Source organism: Microtus oregoni, unplaced genomic scaffold (assembly GCF_018167655.1).
Source record: "Microtus oregoni isolate MIOR12 unplaced genomic scaffold, Mior012 000004F_ref0000308, whole genome shotgun sequence".
Lineage (NCBI taxonomy): Eukaryota > Metazoa > Chordata > Mammalia > Rodentia > Cricetidae > Microtus > Microtus oregoni.
This window is the reverse complement of record NW_024543063.1, coordinates 62,902,190-62,920,704: the sequence shown is the minus strand read 5'-3', so window position 1 is coordinate 62,920,704 and position 18,515 is coordinate 62,902,190. Positions and strand designations below refer to the sequence as shown.

Sequence of the window (18,515 nt, the reverse complement as noted above, 5' to 3'; positions counted from 1 at the left end):
CAGTAAATGGAGCTGATGCTGCTGTTTGGTTAAAGTTGAATGCCTGTTCATGACAAAAGTCGTGGTAGTACTATGTCGTAAATTTAATCCTCACTCTTTCTCAAAAGAATTATGATCTGAAATTATGAGTTAGTTTCATCATCAGATACAGCTTCTTTATTCTTTAAACACCCTAAACCCAACAGCAGCTGCTAGTCATATTTCATATTATGGATATAATTTAGAGTTTTTCCAAAGTAATTTCCTGAAATCCCTTTAATGGATAATCTTTTTATATGTCTTTTTAAAAAAAACTTTGAAAACTAGGAAGAACATCTTGGCCAAGGTTTCACTGATGGGGTATATCAAGAGAAACAGCTTTTTCAGTGTGATGAAGATTGTGGCGTGTTTGTGGCATTGGACAAGCTGGAGCCCATAGACGATGATGACAATGGAGTGGAAAGTGATTTTGCAGCCGTAGGGGATACCATGCAGGCTGAACCTCCCCCTTTGGAAAAAAACTCCAGAGTATCTTTGAAGGTCGGAGAAAGTGTTGAATCTGGAAAAGTAATATTCTGTGATGTTTTGCCAGAAATAGAGAGTCTAGGATATTTTGTTGGTGTGGACATGGTAAGGATTTTTTGAGTTTTATTATTGTGAATATATATATTAATTTTATTATTAATTTAGGAATAAATTGAACACTTTGTATTCTTCAAATTTACAGTATTTTAAAGAAGATATTCCAGTTTGTCTTTCGTACAGGAACATTACAGTAGGAATGTGAGCAGAAACAATACATTTCCCAAATTTTTTCGTGTTTTAAGAAACTGGGATAATAATCTCAGTCTTTTAATTATCCTTATTTTAACTGACCAGTAGACAAAAACAAAAACCAAACCAAAACAATAAAACAAACTGACATTTCTCTGACTAAGTCCAAATATATTGTATGATACTGTGTTTTCCTTTAATTTAAAAATACTTTTGATACTTTTTGTATATTTGCTAAAGTTTAATTAATTTTCTCATAATAATGAATGTAGAAAGTTATTAATAGAAAATACTCAGGAAAAGAACCATACTGCTTTTTGAGTTGACAGAGTATTCCCACAGGATTTTCACTGTCTAAAAACTGTTTTCTTATTGCGGCAAACTGTGTAGAAGAAAGGCTCCAGTGTAACCATGGTTACACTAACAGTTCAAATCATTTGGCATATTCTCATCATGGCCTCTCCACTGTCTGTCTACAGAACTTTTTCATCATCCTGTGCTGTGCTCTGTTTCGATTAAATAAATTCTGCCCAGTTTGCCCATGCGTGGTAACTACAGACTGGGTGTTTGCCTGCTGTAGGTACCTCAGAAGTGAGGTCATATGGTATAATATGACTCCTTTTGTTTGTGTCACTCATTTTATTACTGAATAACCATACTCGTTAACAATGGATGCATTCCAGTGCACATAGTGAATTAACGTGGCCCCAAGAGAATGAGGAGAAAGAAGTTGAGAACATTTTTATCTTAGACTGAAAGTATAGGCAAAAGTTCATTATGGATAAAGGAGATTCCTTCATAATTGTTCTTACCAGGGTGTGTTGGGAGAGGATTATGAGCAGCAGACTCACACAGTGAATATTTTTAATAATCATTTTTATTTATTCATAAATGCTCTACAGAGATGGTTGGGTATGAATGTTCCAGTGTGTTTCTGTTGCCTTGTACTTAGAAATTGTGTAAGATGGCTCATTAGTTAGGTACAAAATAAGAATTTGCCAGACTCTCGCTATGTGAAATTAGAGCCAGAGTAAGACCCGTGGGTCTCTCAGAATCGTTAATAATTAAGAACAAGAATTCTCTAAATGAGAGTTTAGTGTTTCAGAGGAGTTGTAGACTGGGTAGAGAGAATGTTGGAGAAAGAAGGCCATTAGTTTTTGGACTTAGTCTCCCCTTGCTATATAGGTTTCTTGGGTCAGGCTTTAGATGTTACAGGAACTGTTTGGGTCCTCTCCCTTCCTAATGGTGACCTAGGAGGTCATCTTATTTAGCCCAGGCAGGCTGTCTTGAGACTTGCCTGCCAGCTCCACACAAGTTCTGTCCATTGTTTGATTTATGCGAGCATCAGCTCCAAACAGTCCCGTTAGACTTCTTGATAAGAAAGTTCGTCGATCCTAACTTTACTCATGGCTGTCTGTTTCCAGGGACACGCTAACATTCCTCACTGGTTCTCAGGGCAGTTGTTTCATGGCCATCTGCTTGTGCCTCACGAATAACTCCTGTGCTGGTGACACAGTAGAGAATAACTTAGAAAATCAAGACTTTCCCCATTTTTTGAGGAAAGTCTTGTATACCCACAGATAACAAGAGAATTCTGAAGTAACTGCTCTTCTGTTTATAAAAAGACACACAGTAATACAGTGAGCAAAGTGCCCAGGGGATGCAGATGTGTGATTAACTTTAAGGGTAGGTTTCTGGGTAAAATAATGCAATCCTAGTAAGTTTTCTTTTGCAGACAATGTCTCTTTAAACCTCAGCTGGTGTTATTACTGCAGACTAAAGTATGAAAAACGCTTTTGATTCATTATTTTGTGTGTTTGCTGTAAGTTGATTGTTATTATTTTTATTGTAAAACTGAAGGCGTAAGTCACAAACAATGCCACACCAATTCGGGGTTATGATTATTAGGGTGGTATTTATTTAGTTGTTGCTTTAGCAGATATTTCTAATACAGCCTTCCTTTTGGGCAAAATAGTTAACATTTTTCTATGAAAGATATCTTAGGTAATACTTTGGAAAGAAATGTTGGTGTTCACTTTTATATTTATTGACAAAGGTATATAAAGGTTTACTTTTTTGGCATTTCAAGGATAACCCTATTGGCAACTGGGATGGAATGTTTGATGGAGTACAACTTTGTAGTTTTGCAAGTGTTGAAAGTACAATTCTTCTGCACATCAATGATATCATTCCAGGTATGTCTCCTTTATGTATTCAGAAGATAGTTTCTAACATGTATTTTGTTATGAGAATGCAAATATATACTAAAGATGGATCTTTTGAAGTTGGCTTTATATTGTAGAATTGTCATTATATAGACTAACCTTTCTTTTCTCCCGAACCAAGGCAATAAAGGTTATTTCTAAAAGTATGTAAGTATAGTGAAGTTTATACATTATCTCTTACATTGTCTTCTCCTAGACATTTTAATAGAGAAAGAAATCCTGTCTTGTAATTGGAAGGTTCAAAAATACAAAAAATGCTGTCTCTTGGAGTAAGAGATGAAGCTAGAAGCTTTTAAAAAAATTGTTTATCTCATCTAAACTCCACAGAGGATTCAGGATTCTTATTAAATGATGGCTGAAGTTCCTTTTTTGTTGTTTTTAATTATTTTTTCATTTATTTTACATGGTGATCTCAGTTTCCCCTCCCTCCTCTCCTCTTGTTACCCCCCCCCCCGCCCCTGGCCCTGGTTGCCTCCCCTTTGTTTCTGTTCAGAGAAGGGCAGGCCTCCTGTGGGTGTTATGTATGGCATATCAAGTTGAGGTAGGACTAAGCTCCTCCCCTTCTATTAAGACTGGGCAAGGCAACCCAATATGATGAATAGGTTCCCAAAACTTAGCTTAAGAGTTATGGATCCCAGTGTTAGGAGTCCCACAAGTAGATCAAGCTACACAACTGTCACACATGTGAAGAGGGCTTAGTTCAGTCCCATGCAGGATCCTTCACTATTGGTCCAGAGTCTGTGAGCTCCTATGAGCCCAGATTAGTTGTTTCCGTGGGTTCCTCCCTTTCTTCAACAGGATACTTGGAGTTTGGCCCAGTGCTTTGGTATGGTTCTCTGCATCTGTTTCCATCAGTTACTGGATGAAGACGCTCTAATGACAATTAAGGTAGTCATCAATCTAAATATAAGAGATGTCCAGTTCAGGGACCCTCTCTACTATGGCTAGGAGTCCTCGCTGGGACCATCCTTGTGAATTCCTTGAATTTCCCTGACATGAGGTTTCTTCCTGACCCCGAAGTGCACCCTCATCGGGACAACTCTTTCATCATTCTCCCCCTCCAAGTTCTTTTTGTTTTAAGATGCTATTATGGTAGATCATGCTTCATAACTGTAGTCAGAAACTATTACATAGTTTTATTATATCTGTTATTCTTAGTATTTTACTGCATATATTATTTACTACAAAATAATAATTAGGGCCAACAAGATGGCTCAGTGGGTAAAGGCACTTGCACGCGGGCGCGCACACACACACACACACACACACACTGCTGGGTATGTAACACAGAGTGTTTTCCATTGGTATAATTGGTACAGTGGTAAAACACTTTACCATTGAGCTACAGCACAGCCCCTGAACTTAAAAAATAAATGAAAATAAAAACACCACCCAAAAATGAAAAACAATAAACATCCCCCCCCAAAACTTAAGAACCTTTTGTTTTGCCTCAAATAAGTATCTTCTTTGGCTGCTATGAGGTGATTGACAATGGTTTCAATTCCCAGTGATAGGCTAGTGCATTGAAGCCAATAGAGGCATTCAGAAATAGGGCTGTCCACAAGCCATAACCAGGGATGTGCCAGGCCTGGAATTAGATGGTTTATGCTATCTCTATGTCCTGAACAGATTTATAAGATAGGTCTTAATATATATTTTGCTGCTTAAAAATACAAAACAGGGAGGTTGGAGAGATTGCTCAGTAGTTATGACACTGACTGCTTTTCCAGAGGTCCTAAGTCCAATTCTCATGGTAACTTACAGCCATCTGTAGTGGGATCTGATGCCCTCTTTTGGCACAAAGTCATACATGCAGATAGAATACTCACATACATAAAATAAATAAATAAATAAATATTAAAAATATATAAAGCAGAATAAACAGCAAAAGCAACAAAAGCAAAACAAAATAAAAAACCCGGGGCTCAAATCAGACTTAAATTATCTATGATGAAAGTGAGTGGCAGAACCAAAGTCCAAAACTCATCTGATTATGAACCTGTGTTCTCTTTAGTCCCCAACAAATCCCATATCCTACGAGTACTCTTGCATTGTGAACATCTGCACAAAAACCTGTATTTCTTAGTGTCACATACTAGGGGATATTATTTTCATGGAGATGGAGATTTCATTTCTGGTTCTATAAAAGATGATTTTACTGTAACGAGAATTATAAGTGAGCAACACACTGTACTTTTTCTTCTAGTGTTTTCCCATTATTGGTAATGTTGACAACAAAATGCTTTTCAATTTATTTTTATAGCTTATTTTAGGCCCTGAATTCCTTATTTCATAGAAATGGAAACTGAAGGCTCCTAACCTGCATTCTACCCTTCCTGTCTGCCTGTTGGTGTCAAGTCATAAATTGTTCTACAATTTGAACATGCTTCCCACGCAGCTTTTAGTTTTGTAGCAGGAGGCATGAGGTTCATATGACAGATCTGCTCTGAAAAAGTCTGACATACTTTACTTTTGATTTCTTTTAAGATATATTTGTTATTGAAAATTTTCATACATGCATATAATGTATTTTGATTATAATACCTCCCCAACTCCTCCTGGGTCTCCCACTCCTAATTCCCTTTCTTACTTTTTGGAAACAAATGGTTTATATTCAGGGAAAACATATGTGTCCTTATGTTAATTAGTTGTGTTTCCTTTTCATCCATGCTTTATAGACAGCACAGTTTGGGATGTTTGTGAATTTAAATGCTTTTTTTAATGTTACAACGAGTGCTTATTGTTTAAAATACAGCAGTGTAAAAGCACCATTCATTCAGATAGTAGAAAGCCCTCACGTAGACTTCCTTAGATGTGGATGTTTAGGAGGCAAAGCACATAAGCATTCTTGGGGTTGAGACTGTAGCTCCATGGTTAGAGTACTTCAGTGAAGCTGTAAGTTCCAGTCTCCGCACTGAACAAAAGTGATGATTAGGGGTAGCAAGATGGCTCAGTGGGTAAGGGCACTTGCCCTCAAGACTGATTCCTGGAACTCACGTGCTAGGAGGAGAGAATGACTCCTGCAGATTATCATCTGATCTATGCATGCATGCTATGGCACATGGGTGCGTGTGCAGACACACACACACAGAGTGATAAATTAACTAAAAATTTTTAAAATAAAGTAATTCCTATGTAGAACTTTCATTTAATAAGTTGAGATAGATAGTAAATGAACAGAATCTGTGGCCAGTAAGATGGTGATGAGGATGGAGAATGGTCAAACAAGGGGTAAAGAGGATGGGGGGTTGCCCTGTCACATTCGTGTGCTCCCACAGACCTCTGCAGGAGACATTTGAGCAGCACACACAAGAAATTATTTGGGAGCTGAATTAAGAAGGCCTGTTCTAAAAGTTGGAGAGTTATGCTGACTTTATAATGCTAACTTGCTGAATGGCTGGGAATAAGCCCTTGTAATTCTTTCTTTTATTTATGAGTTTTTTTTCCACAGGAGCCAATTCATAGTAAACTGCTTCTCTATACTCATGTCTCACTGATTTCACAATATCCCACAAATTCCACTTTAGTTGGCAAACAAGTATATTTGGGCATTTTTTAAGGATTTTTTTTCCCCAGGGAACTGTCCAATGGTGTTTTTGAAACCTTAAAACCTGCGACATTTTTGTGAGAATGTAATTTTCAATTTTTAGCTATCTTAATTGCATTGTCTTGGGCTTTACATTTTATAGCTGAATGAAGTATGTTGTGGGATTGGGAAAATCATTGTTAGTATAACCATTCAAGAAGGAAGAAGAGGGGCTGGAGAGATGGCTCAGTGATTAAGAGCACTGCCTACTCTTCTAAAGGTCCTGAGTTCAATTCCCAACAAACACATGGTGGCTCACAACCATCTGAAATGAGATCTGATGCTCTCTTCTGGCCTGCAGGCAGACACACCGACAGAATATTTATACATAATAAATAAATAAAATATTAAAAAAAGAAGGAATAAGATTCCTGAGCTGTGAAGCTCAGGGATGCAGAGTTGATTGCGTGTTTTTAGTCTTCTGTAAATTAAAGATTGATGTGTTCTCAGCTTTCTTTCTTTATATATGTATGTATGTGACTAATATATGTTTATATTGCAACTCTAAATTTGTTTGAACTGTAAATTGTCTTAGATTCTGCAGTAGCACATAATAAATAGAAAAAAGAAAAGTAAAACTGTTTTGGAATTGGACTGTAACCTTACAAGGAAATTTTTTTAGCAGTACCCACCATAAAAACATTTTAATTATCTTCTATTTCAACACTGGTATAGAATTAAAATAACCAAAAACAAAACAAAACACGAGTTTCATGACTTGGAAGTCCCTTGTCAAGATCTTCAAGATTCCTGCTTGTCATTGATGTTATTGCTGGTTTAGAGCAGTTGTAAGAAAGGAAGAGAATGCTTTTTCTCTTTCATAGCCATTGATATTCATAAACCTTGAATAGTAGATAATTAAGAACGATACTGCTTTTATACACATAAATTACACGTATTTGCCAACAAAATAAAGCTTGCAAATAGACTTTTAAAAAGTAAAATTATTTAAATGAAAATTAATTTGGTATATTTGAATAAGCCTTCATCTATATTTTGTATCATTAACATTCTTTTCTTGAGGGGAAAAAGCGTGACAGTGTCTCCTTTAGTTCCTTAGTTTATTTATTTTTTCTTGCCCAATTACATCCATTTGTGGGACAGAATTAACATTTCTAGCACGTAGGAAAGATTGTTTTTGGAGCAGCTGAACAGTTGGTGAGATTTGGGAAGAATTCTCCCCAGTGAAATATTTCTTCCTGTTGGTATCTGGAAACCTTTGCTTCACCCCGCTGTTAAAGTGTCCCTCTTTGCACTGCTGTTTCTGATGGTCCAAAGCATTAAAGCTGCTGAGACAGCACATCCAGGTTTGTAAAGTTGCGATGAAGTATGCCAATTTGTGACACTCCCAAAGTATGCATTTCTTTGAGTATCAAAGTAATGCATTGAGCTGTGTCTGTCGTTGTGAAGCTTAAGAGTATAATGCAACTATCAACAACAACTCAGACGACACAGTATGTGCACATTCACAGAAATTTGAAAAGGAAGTCATTTAGTGGGACCCTTTCCTCCTGAGGCTGATCCCAAACTCATAATTTCTTTTTGTATCCTTCCCGATCAGTTTTTTCTTTGTGTTGCATGTCTTCATGGTTTATAACCTTTAAAAATGGTAACAGTTTTGTAGCAATATAATTGATAAAATTGATAATATAGCCATAGACCAGTACATCTCAACCTTAAGAAAAGCTTCTTCCTGCAGAAGATGTCAACACAGAGACCTTCAACTGGTTCAGGTGCAAGAATAAGAGACTGTGGAGTCTGCAGCCTTAAGTGGGCACGTACATTTGCATTCCTCCCACCAAGGCTCAGGGACTTTGCAGAAGAGAGAGCAGAAAGTTCTTAAGAGCCAGAGGTAGAGGTCAACTTCAAGAAAACAGAATTTTCTGGATGCAGCAGGGCAGTTGTATATATAATCTTACAGGAATTGTGATGATGTGTTCACGACCTGTGCAGCTTCAGTCCAGACAAAATCCCAGCCTGTAGGGAGTGGGGAGTAGGTATGAAACCCCACCACCAGCTGAGACTGTGGCTTCTGAAAGGAACTTGATCTACCCACACAGGGTACCACTATTTACAGTAAGATTTTAGAGAAACAGCTACACTGTTTTACAGCATGATTGTATGGTGTCACATGACCACTGGAAATATATGAATGACCCAGTTTTCCACATCCTCAGCAGCATATTCTCAGATCTGTAAAGGCACCTGAGGATCAGGGTACCTTTACCTGTCAGGGATATCTAAATTAGACATATATAAGTTAAATTTGGACATATAGTTTACCCAAACAGTTACAGTTTACCAATGTTACTAGAGGCAAGAAGATTAGAAGGAATATGTAGTTTTTTAGCTGTGGTTCTAAGACAGAGAGTATAATCCTAATCTGTAGAAGGCAGAACCAAGTTTTAACATTGTAAACAATTTAGTGTTTTAAATCAATATCAAGGGGTTTACTCTTAAGTTAAAAAATCTGACTGCTGGGGGCTGGAGAGATGGCTCAGAGGTTAAGAGCACTGACTGCTTTTCCAGAGGTCCTGAGTTCAATTCCCAGCAACCACATAGTGGCTCACAACCATCTGTAATATCTGGTGCCCTCTTCTGGCCAGCAAACATACAGAATGATAGAGCACTATACATAATAAATAATTAAATCTTTAAAAAAAATAAAAATAAAAAATCTGACTGCTAGCAACATGTGTTCTTGTACATGAATGTAGAGGTGAAGCCTTAATATCTCAGTAAATTTGCATAGTTATAAACCTTGTTTTTTATGAACAGGACAGGAATTATACAGAAATACATTGTAAGTCAAAGCATATGGGAGAGGAATATTTCCTTGGTGGGACCAGCGCATGTGGGTACCCTTAATAAGGATGGGACTGAGGTTTTGAACTTAACCAAAATGGTGGTTATCTATGCGTTTGTACTTTTTCAGAGCAGTTGTAATCTGGAGTTACAAGTTTTACAGATTTTAAAACATGCGCACAAACGCACACAGGCACAAAGCAAGCATACTGTGACCACATTATTTACATGTATTTATTAAGAGATGAACAAAATTTTTCCAGGAAACTGTGTCAGCTGACCAACTTTAAAATCCTGGAGTAGGCTGCAGGAGCCAGGCAAGCACACAGGTGGTCCCGTTGAGGGCTAGATCAGCAGATGCTATAAGGGAGAACAGAAACCCAACATAGGACAGAACACCTATGCAAGTCAGAGTAGTAGGGCAGGGGGAACAGATCCGTGGCAGGGAGAATCCCAGCATGACCAGATCACATGCCAGGAATGAGAGACAGGAGTGCAGAGATGCAGACAAACAGCAAGAGAAGTGTGTGTGTGTGTGTGTGTGTGTGTGTGTGCGCGTGCGTGCGTGCGTGCATATGCAGTGGCCAGTGTCTCCAGCAGCATGGTCAGGGCAGAACTTTCAGGATTCCGATTCCCAGATAGGCGGGAATCTGCAGGTGCCATGCCCCTGGTAACTAAGACAAGTGCGGTGAGACACTGACCACTGAGGGAAGGAAGGGTGGGATTGCAGTAACCAGAAACCATGGGCATATGGGAGTCCTGTCCACTGGTCCTCATGCCGGCAAAAATTTTTAGGCATTTAGGACATTGGTGTCAGCCAGCCCCAATTTAAAAAGACTTGTAAAAGGCAGTCCAATGGTGTTTGGGGATCAGGCTTTGAATTGCAGGTGCCCATTTCGCAAGTCTATGCCGGGACCCAAAGCCGAGTGCAGTGCATCCACTCTGGTAAGCGTTGGATCAAAAATAGGGGGTGTAGGAAATTCCCTTGAACAGAACATCTTCTGAAAAAGGGGTCCCACAGGGCAAAGAAGGTTCATGTCCCGGTAACAGGTTGGGAGCCTGGCACGGCCATGTCTTCGGCAGGATACCCTGAGAATCGCAAGAGGCCCTGGGCCTCTAAGGTAGTGACTTGGAAACGACAGCTTACCCAGTTGAAAGCTGATCTTAGCTGGCTGAGGGCAGGAGCAGGGGAGAAGGGTGTTTCCCACCATGAGGCCCCGGGCAGTGAGAAAAACAGCCCTTTGGTGGAACCTCCAGATGCAAAGTTTCTGCACCCCATAACCCTTTCCACTGACACAATAATCCAAATCAGACCAAATCAAAACGAATTAGAAAAAGCCCATGTTTAATAGATAGCATGCTCCCGGATGGCTTTCTAGTCCTCCAGAGAGGAGAAGGGAAAGAAAGACTAGAAAACCACATGTTTGTTCTGTGGGGAGCAGTTTAAAAACCCTGTGAGAATGGTCTTGAGCATCTTTGGGGAGGGGTCATCATTTGATGGGCTTTCTTGGGTGGAACCTGGTCTGAGGCAATTGGAGGGGGAGGCTCGGGGTAGAGCTTCCATCTGAACATTCCAGACTCTTTGGATATATGGATGCTAGGGGCTGGGTTGAAGCTTCCATCCAAACAGACCCTATGCCTAAAGGCTTTGGTGGAGGGTAATTACAGTTTTCACACTCCTAGAACTTGGAGCATCACCTCCAGCATCACTAGCAGAGCTTGCATCATGCCTCATCCTTTTGGGGATAATTTGCTTAGCCATCTTGACAGAGTACAAAGGGAGGACCCCTGGCTGCATTTGTTATAAGACCCAACCTGTGTAATATACATATATTGTGGTATCCATATGGTTGTGCTCTTTTTCAAATGGAGTTACAAACTCTCAGTTACAATTGACAGTGGGCATTAGTAATCTTTAGTCAGCTTATATGCTCTAATTAGGAACCTTCCTCCAGTGATGGTTATTTTTCTACAAAAACTGTCATAGATAACATTTGTAAATATCTGAATGGTAATGTCATAAAACATTTATAGTATTTCTTTCATTGTATCATTTTTGAAATTATGGTTAGTCAGTATATTTTTAATTGAAATGATATCTCAGTATTCTATTTGATCATATTTTGAAGTGTTTAAGATATATAGTTTAATATATATTTTCCTCCTCCTCCAGTCATGATAAAAAGATATCAAGCATTATTTACATACAGTTAATTCAGTATGACTTTTATTTTGTTACCTTTTATATTTAACACATAAAAATTTTCTTATTTTTTCTTTTTGTCCTTAAAATTCCACTGTGTGTGATACTGTTTTGGCTGATAACACTTTTATCAGGTATGGGTCTCAGCAATTGTATTGCACTTCATGGATGTGCTGTTAAACTTCCTGAGGGGAAGCCTTTCATCTTGATTCCTCTGTTTTTATTAGATCAGTGTTATGAGTGTCGGATGAGTGTTATCAGGTTTTAATAGTTAGAAAGATCTTTGAATTTAAAAGAAGTTTGTCAAAATTTTTTTTACCTGTGTTTTGAAGTGAAACTTGGAATGCTTCCATCAAAAAATTTAGTTCTGTATCTCTGGCTTTCTGCATTATTGATTTGTGTGTAATTCTCTGCTTTTCCTGTTTGCATTTGTTTGTATACATATCTGTTATTCTTAATGCATGTTATGTTTAAAGGTGGAAACATACTTAGTACTGAGTCCATTCCTAACTCTGATTTGTCTCCTACCCAGGTTTTTATCAAGCTGTGTTCTGTGAAATACACTGATCCAGCATACTTGGGTGGCTGAGAAAGTTTTATCAAGTCAGTTTAGTGCAGCACATTGGTTAGAGGTTATCCAGGCACGTGGGCATGTAAAGGCTCCGGTTTTTACAGTAAACAGATTGTCCATGTTTATCTTGGCACCCTCCATAAACGCTTGAGTGTAAAACGCTGTAATGTGTAGGGTTGTGCTGGGCATGCTGATCTGGAAAATGTAACGAAAATTATGAATAAGGTTTTCTTAAAAGCTTTTTAAAACTTCAAATAAAATTGACTGCATCTGACTAACTTTTCAAAAATTAAAGCCTTTTGATAACTGATGATTATATTTTCTTACAGAAATTATATTTTTAAGTACAGTGATGATTTTTTTTCACCTGAGAAAGTACCTTTCAGTACTGTGGAGTCTTTAAAGATAATCTGTAAGATTATAAAGATTGTTCTTTTTTTGTTGGAAAGGATTTCTTTGTTTTTTATGCTAAACTATGTTTCTTCCATATATAGTTAAAAAGTATGTTTACTATTTCAGAGAGCATGACACCGGAAAGGAGGCCTCCCAAACTTGCCTTTATGTCAAGAGATGATGGTGACAAAGGTTCATCTAGTATTAATGAACCAAAGGTTACAGGTATGGAGCCCATTCTTGGTAGTTTACAATATGATAATATGATTCTCCAAGATGTTAAATAAGCTATATGTTATTGTTTGTGTGTGTGTATATGTATATATATGTATACATATAGTTTGTTCCTACACTTTATGTCAACTAAAATTTTATGTACATGATTTTAAGTGAGGATGTAGTAAAGAAACCACTGAAATGTCCAGCCTATGAGCTGTGGAGGGAGCTTTTTATTTTGATAAGAGAGAACAGCTGGCGGTGTTACATGCCTTCAATCCCAGCATTCGGGAGGCAAAGGCAGGTGATCTCTGTGTTTGAGGCCAGCCTGGTTGACCAAGCAAGTTCCAGTGAAAAACACTAGAGGGGAAGGGAGAGAGAGAGAGGGAGGGAGGGAGCTTCTAATACACACCAGAAAAAGTTTCGGCCTGTGTTCTGCTTGTTCTGCTGAGCTTTGTCTAAATGAACCTTTAGGAGCTGACTGCCATGCATTCACACGGAGTATCCACAGTTTCACTTGGGAAGAACAAGTCCCCAAGGATGGTGTCATGTACAGCTGCCAGGGTGCAGCTTTTGGTGCTTTTGCTTATTTTTTTGTACAACTTTTCTGAGTTGGCTTGGGCAGAATCTTCTTTGAGCAGTGAAGACTGCATGCTTGCCACTAACCTTTTTCTCTAATTCATGAACCATCCGGACTTGGATTTTCTGGAAAGATTTCTTCTGAGAAACTGGTGCTAAAATAAGGATTGCTTTCTGACCATCAGCAGCTTCAGTTTCCTTGGCTGTGGTGGGTGATACTGAGTTTCTAAGCTGTGCCTTGAGATCTGAGTTCATCTCCAGCTCAAGCAGTGCATGAGAGATGCTAGACTCGAAGTCATGTCTTCTTGTCGTCATCAGGCTTCCTAGTCTTGGTGCTTGAGCTGATCCTGGCCTTCTCCTGAAAGGAGGAAAGTACCCCTGGTCATATGGGTCGTGGGCTGCATTGTCAGGCCATTGACAGGCACAGGCCGAATATTCCACCACATCCCTAATGAGGGCACAGAGCCTCGGAGGTCCATCCTCCTAAACTACAAAGAACAAGAAATTGTGTTAATAAAATTCTAAGATGTTTATATTGTAAATCTAAAAAAAATAAATGATTTCTTTTTTAATGTTGGGGATCAAAGTCAACAGAACCTTATAAGCTAGGTAAGTACTTTTTTACTCAGCTATTGTTCCAGACACTGAGATTACTTTTTTATTTTTATGTTTTGGTGTTTGCATCAAATCTGGCATCTTACACAAACTAATATAGGACTCTAATCCTGAGCCATATATCCACCCAAAACCTGAATGTTTTTTAACTTAATTTGTTCATCAGCTTGTATGATCACATTTGAAGTTTATGAAGGGAAATTATAATGATGAGCCACTTATTAATGGGATGAGTTCTGATAAATGCATCATTCGGCAGTTTGTTTTCTTGTGTGACTTTTTTTTACGAGACCTCTTGTTTGTTCCCAGCTGCTCAGCCCCAAAATAATCACACAGAAACCATATTATTTGCAATACTGTTTGGCCAATAGCTTAAGCATATTTCTGGCTAACTCATCTAAAATTAATCCATCTCCATTAATCTGTGTATTGCTACTAATCTGTGGCGGACCAGGTAAAGTTCTGGCATCTTCTGTGGGGCTATATGACTTCTCACTGACTCTGCCCTTCCTCCCAGCATTCAGTTTTCCCCACCTAGCTCTGTTCTACTCTATCAGGCCAAGCCTATTTCTTTATTAACCAATGGTATTCACAGCATGCGGAGGGGAATCCCACATCATGTGACCATCATAGAATGCACTTCACAAACCTTGGTGAAAGAACTTTGTGTATGTCTAGGCTCTTTAACACTGCTGGATGTTCTTTTGTTGACTGCAAGGGGTTTCATCCTGTGGATCGTGACCCCTTTGGGGTTTGGATGACCCTTTTATTGGGGTCGTTTAAGACCATTGGAAAAGAAAGATATTTATATTGCAATTCATAACAGTGGTAAAATTGCAGTTATAAAGTAACAACGAAAATAATTTTCTGGTTGGGGTTTGCCACAGTTTGAGGTATTGTATTAAAGGGTGTCAGAATTAGGAAGGTGGAAAACCACTGTTATATGGTATGAATGATAGAGGTGAAATTCGTGAGCCAGTAATTTCATCAAAGTTAGAGGTGACAGGAGGTCAGAAGAGCGAGTGGAAAGATTTCGGGGAAGAAAGTGCGCGGGAGAGTGGCGGACGTGTGCAAGTGCGCAGGCGCGAGTGTGGGGCGGGCTGTGAGTGGAATCTCAGTGAGCCTCGGTCTCTGCTGCATCCCCTTGCCTACCGCCATGGCTGCCTACAAGCTGGTCCTCATCCGGCATGGCGAGAGCGCCTGGAACCTGGAGAACCGCTTCAGCGGCTGGTTCGATGCCGACCTGAGCCCGGCGGGCCACGAGGAGGCGAAGCGCGGCGGACAGGCGTTGCGAGATGCTGGCTATGAATTCGACATCTGCTTCACCTCTGTGCAGAAGAGAGCAATCCGGACCCTCTGGACAGTCCTAGATGCTATTGACCAGATGTGGCTGCCAGTGGTCAGGACCTGGCGCCTCAATGAGCGACACTATGGGGGGCTGACTGGTCTCAATAAAGCAGAAACTGCTGCTAAGCATGGTGAGGCACAGGTAAAGATCTGGAGGCGATCTTACGATGTCCCACCACCGCCAATGGAGCCTGACCATCCCTTCTACAGCAACATCAGTAAGGATCGCAGGTACGCAGACCTTACTGAGGACCAGCTACCGTCCTGTGAGAGCCTGAAGGACACTATTGCCAGAGCACTGCCCTTCTGGAATGAAGAGATTGCCCCCCAGATCAAAGAGGGGAAGAGAGTCCTGATTGCAGCCCATGGCAACAGCCTTCGGGGGATCGTCAAGCATCTGGAGGGTCTCTCAGAAGAGGCCATCATGGAGCTGAACCTGCCAACTGGCATTCCCATTGTCTATGAATTGGACAAGAACTTGAAGCCCGTTAAACCCATGCAGTTCCTGGGAGATGAAGAGACCGTGCGGAAAGCCATGGAAGCTGTGGCCGCGCAGGGCAAGGCCAAGAAGTGAAGGCGCACAGACAGACTTCTGCCCCGAGACCCTCCTTCCTGCCTGTCTGCCTCCTGCGCCCTTCCCAGCACCCGTCACTGACTCCATGTTTAGGATCTTAAGTTTAAGTTGTAGCTGCAGATGGGGACCAGTGGCTCCCATTTCGTTTTAGTATTTTATCCCCTGCACCCACTCCCTTCATAGAATCTAGTCAGAGTAACACCTCTAGGGTGCAGGTACTTGGTCCACATCCAGGGACGGCTCCCTCCCAGGAGAATTGAGAGGTAGTAATTACAGTTTTCTTAGTCCTTTGTTTACAAGGGTCTGCTTTAGGAGGTCAGGGAGGAACCATGCCGTGGCCTGACCAGTGAGAAGCCTGTCCTGCACTCTTCTGCAGTTGGTAACTGGGGGCTTTAGTCATTCCAGTGGAAGGTGAAAGTAGCCTGCATTTAAAAGATGCCTGCATTTAAAAGATTACCTTCCTCTCTGACCCTAAAGGAGCTGCTGGCCCCCGAAGGTTGGGATCAGTCCTGTCAAGTCTATGTGTTACATTTACTTTTACAAAAACAGAAGTACATACATATTTATCAGTACACAAAAATCCCTCTGAGGTTTCTAGTGGTGATTGAAATAGTCTATGTGGTCACCAGAAAATAAGCCATTCCTCATATCAAGTGGGATAAACTCCTTGTCCTCAAGGGACAGGAGTGTCTCTTACTGTGTGTTAGGACCCCTCTGCCTTGTCTTGTAGAGGTGAAGTGCCCCTTGATCATGTCCAGGGTTTTGTCTTTCGCTGTCTGAATCATGTTCCAGCTGCTTGACCCTACCATGTGGGTCCAGAAATTGTTTTGGGCATACTAAATCTTCTTTTCCAGATCAGTATAATAAAGGAGTGATGTGCAATAAAAAAAAATTAAAAAAAAGGAAAAAAAAGTAGAGGTGACATTGAAAAATAGACTACATGGAATGATTTTTTTTTGTCCAGATTTCTTTAGATAATCTGTAGTGTCCTGGAACTTGCTCAATAGACCAGGATGGCCTCAAACTCAGATGTGCCTGCCTCTACTAAGTACTGGGATTAAAGGCTCGTGTCACCACTGACCACCAGAATGGTTTCTTAGAGCTTTAATATAAACGGCTAACTTTTATATTAATTTTATAGCTCCTACTCTCTTCTGTGTTGACTAATTACCAAACTTTTAAAGCCGAAGACAATACAATACTATGTATATGTATATTAGTTGTGTGAGCAGTTGTTCTACCGTACGCATGTTAATTTATTTATAAAATTTCTTTTTATAACATATTGGCTTTTTAAAAAAGGAACTTTTCTTGTTCCATAGGATCTACCTCAGACCCTGGAAGTAGAACCAGTTCTGAATTATTTTGTTCCTTAATTAGGTCATCTGTTGACTCACAACAACAATCCAAATCCAAAAATTCATTGTATATTGATGAAGGTAATCTATAATTTTAGTCCTCTTTACAATGGTACCCTCTGTTTAATATGTAAGGGGAAATGACTTTTTCATCAATATTTGTTAATTTTGGAAACAGTGAATAGATCATAGCTAATATGACAATATTGCTGAACTAAAATATTAAACATAGTTTCAACTACACTGTTATTAGGGTTGAGGATACATTTGAAATGTGTTAGTAGTCTGGGTTTTGTTTTGCTTTGTTTTTTTTACCCGAGACAGAGTTTCTCTGTATAGAAAGTCCTTGCTGTCCAAGAACTTGCATTATTGATTTGTGTGTAATTATCTGCTTTTCCTGTTTGCATTTGTTTGTATACATATCTGTTATTCTTCATGCATGTTATGTTGAAAGGTGGAAACATACTTAGTACTGAGTGTCTTGCTAACTCTGATTTGTCTCCTACCCAGGTTTTTATCAAGCTGTGTTCTGTGAAATACACTGATCCAGCATACTTGGGTGGCTGAGAAAGTTTTATCAAGTCAGTTTAGTGCAGCACATTGGTTAGAGGTTATCCAGGCACGTGGGCATGTAAAGGCTCCGGTTTTTACAGTAAACAGATTGTCCATGTTTATCTCGGCACCCTCCATAAATGCTTGAGTGTAAAATGCTGTAATGTGTAGGGTTTTGCTGGGCATGCTGATCTGGAAAATGTAACGAAAATTATGAATAAGGTTTTCTTAAAAGCTTTTTAAAACTTCAAATAAAATTGACTGCATCTGACTAACTTTTCAAAAATTAAAGCATTTTGATAACTGATGATTATATTTTCTTACAGAAATTATATTTTTAAGTACAGTGTTGATTTTTTATCACCTGAGAAAGTACCTTTCAGTACTGTGGAGTCTTTAAAGATAATCTGTAAGATTATAAAGATTGTGCTTTTTTTGTTGGAAAGGAATTTCTTTGTTTTTTATGCTAAACTATGTTTCTTCCATATATAGTTAAAAAGTATGTTTACTATTTCAGAGAGCATGACACCGGAAAGGAGGCCTCCCAAACTTGCCTTTATGTCAAGAGATGATGGTGACAAAGGTTCATCTAGTATTAATGAACCAAAGGTTACAGGTATGGAGCCCATTCTTGGTAATTTACAATAAGATAATATGATTCTCCAAGATGTTAAATAAGCTATATGTTATTGTTTGTGTGTGTATATGTATATATATATATATGTATACATATAGTTT

At 39.3% G+C, this 18,515-nt stretch overlaps 2 protein-coding genes across 2 annotated transcripts in view; both read left to right on the top strand.

The window, feature by feature from the left end:
• Positions 1–18,515, top strand: part of LOC121446984 (ubiquitin carboxyl-terminal hydrolase CYLD-like) — a 60,132-nt gene that overhangs the window by 1,217 nt on the left and 40,400 nt on the right. The window contains 3 exon segments of the mRNA XM_041649931.1: positions 307–609; positions 2,843–2,948; positions 12,663–12,761. Coding sequence (XP_041505865.1) covers positions 307–609; positions 2,843–2,948; positions 12,663–12,761 — 508 coding nt within the window.
• On the top strand, positions 15,101–16,239 carry LOC121446986 (phosphoglycerate mutase 1-like). Its single transcript, XM_041649933.1, has one exon. It carries the CDS (start codon positions 15,103–15,105, stop codon positions 15,865–15,867), a length of 765 nt encoding a protein of 254 aa, XP_041505867.1. The 5' UTR covers positions 15,101–15,102; the 3' UTR covers positions 15,868–16,239.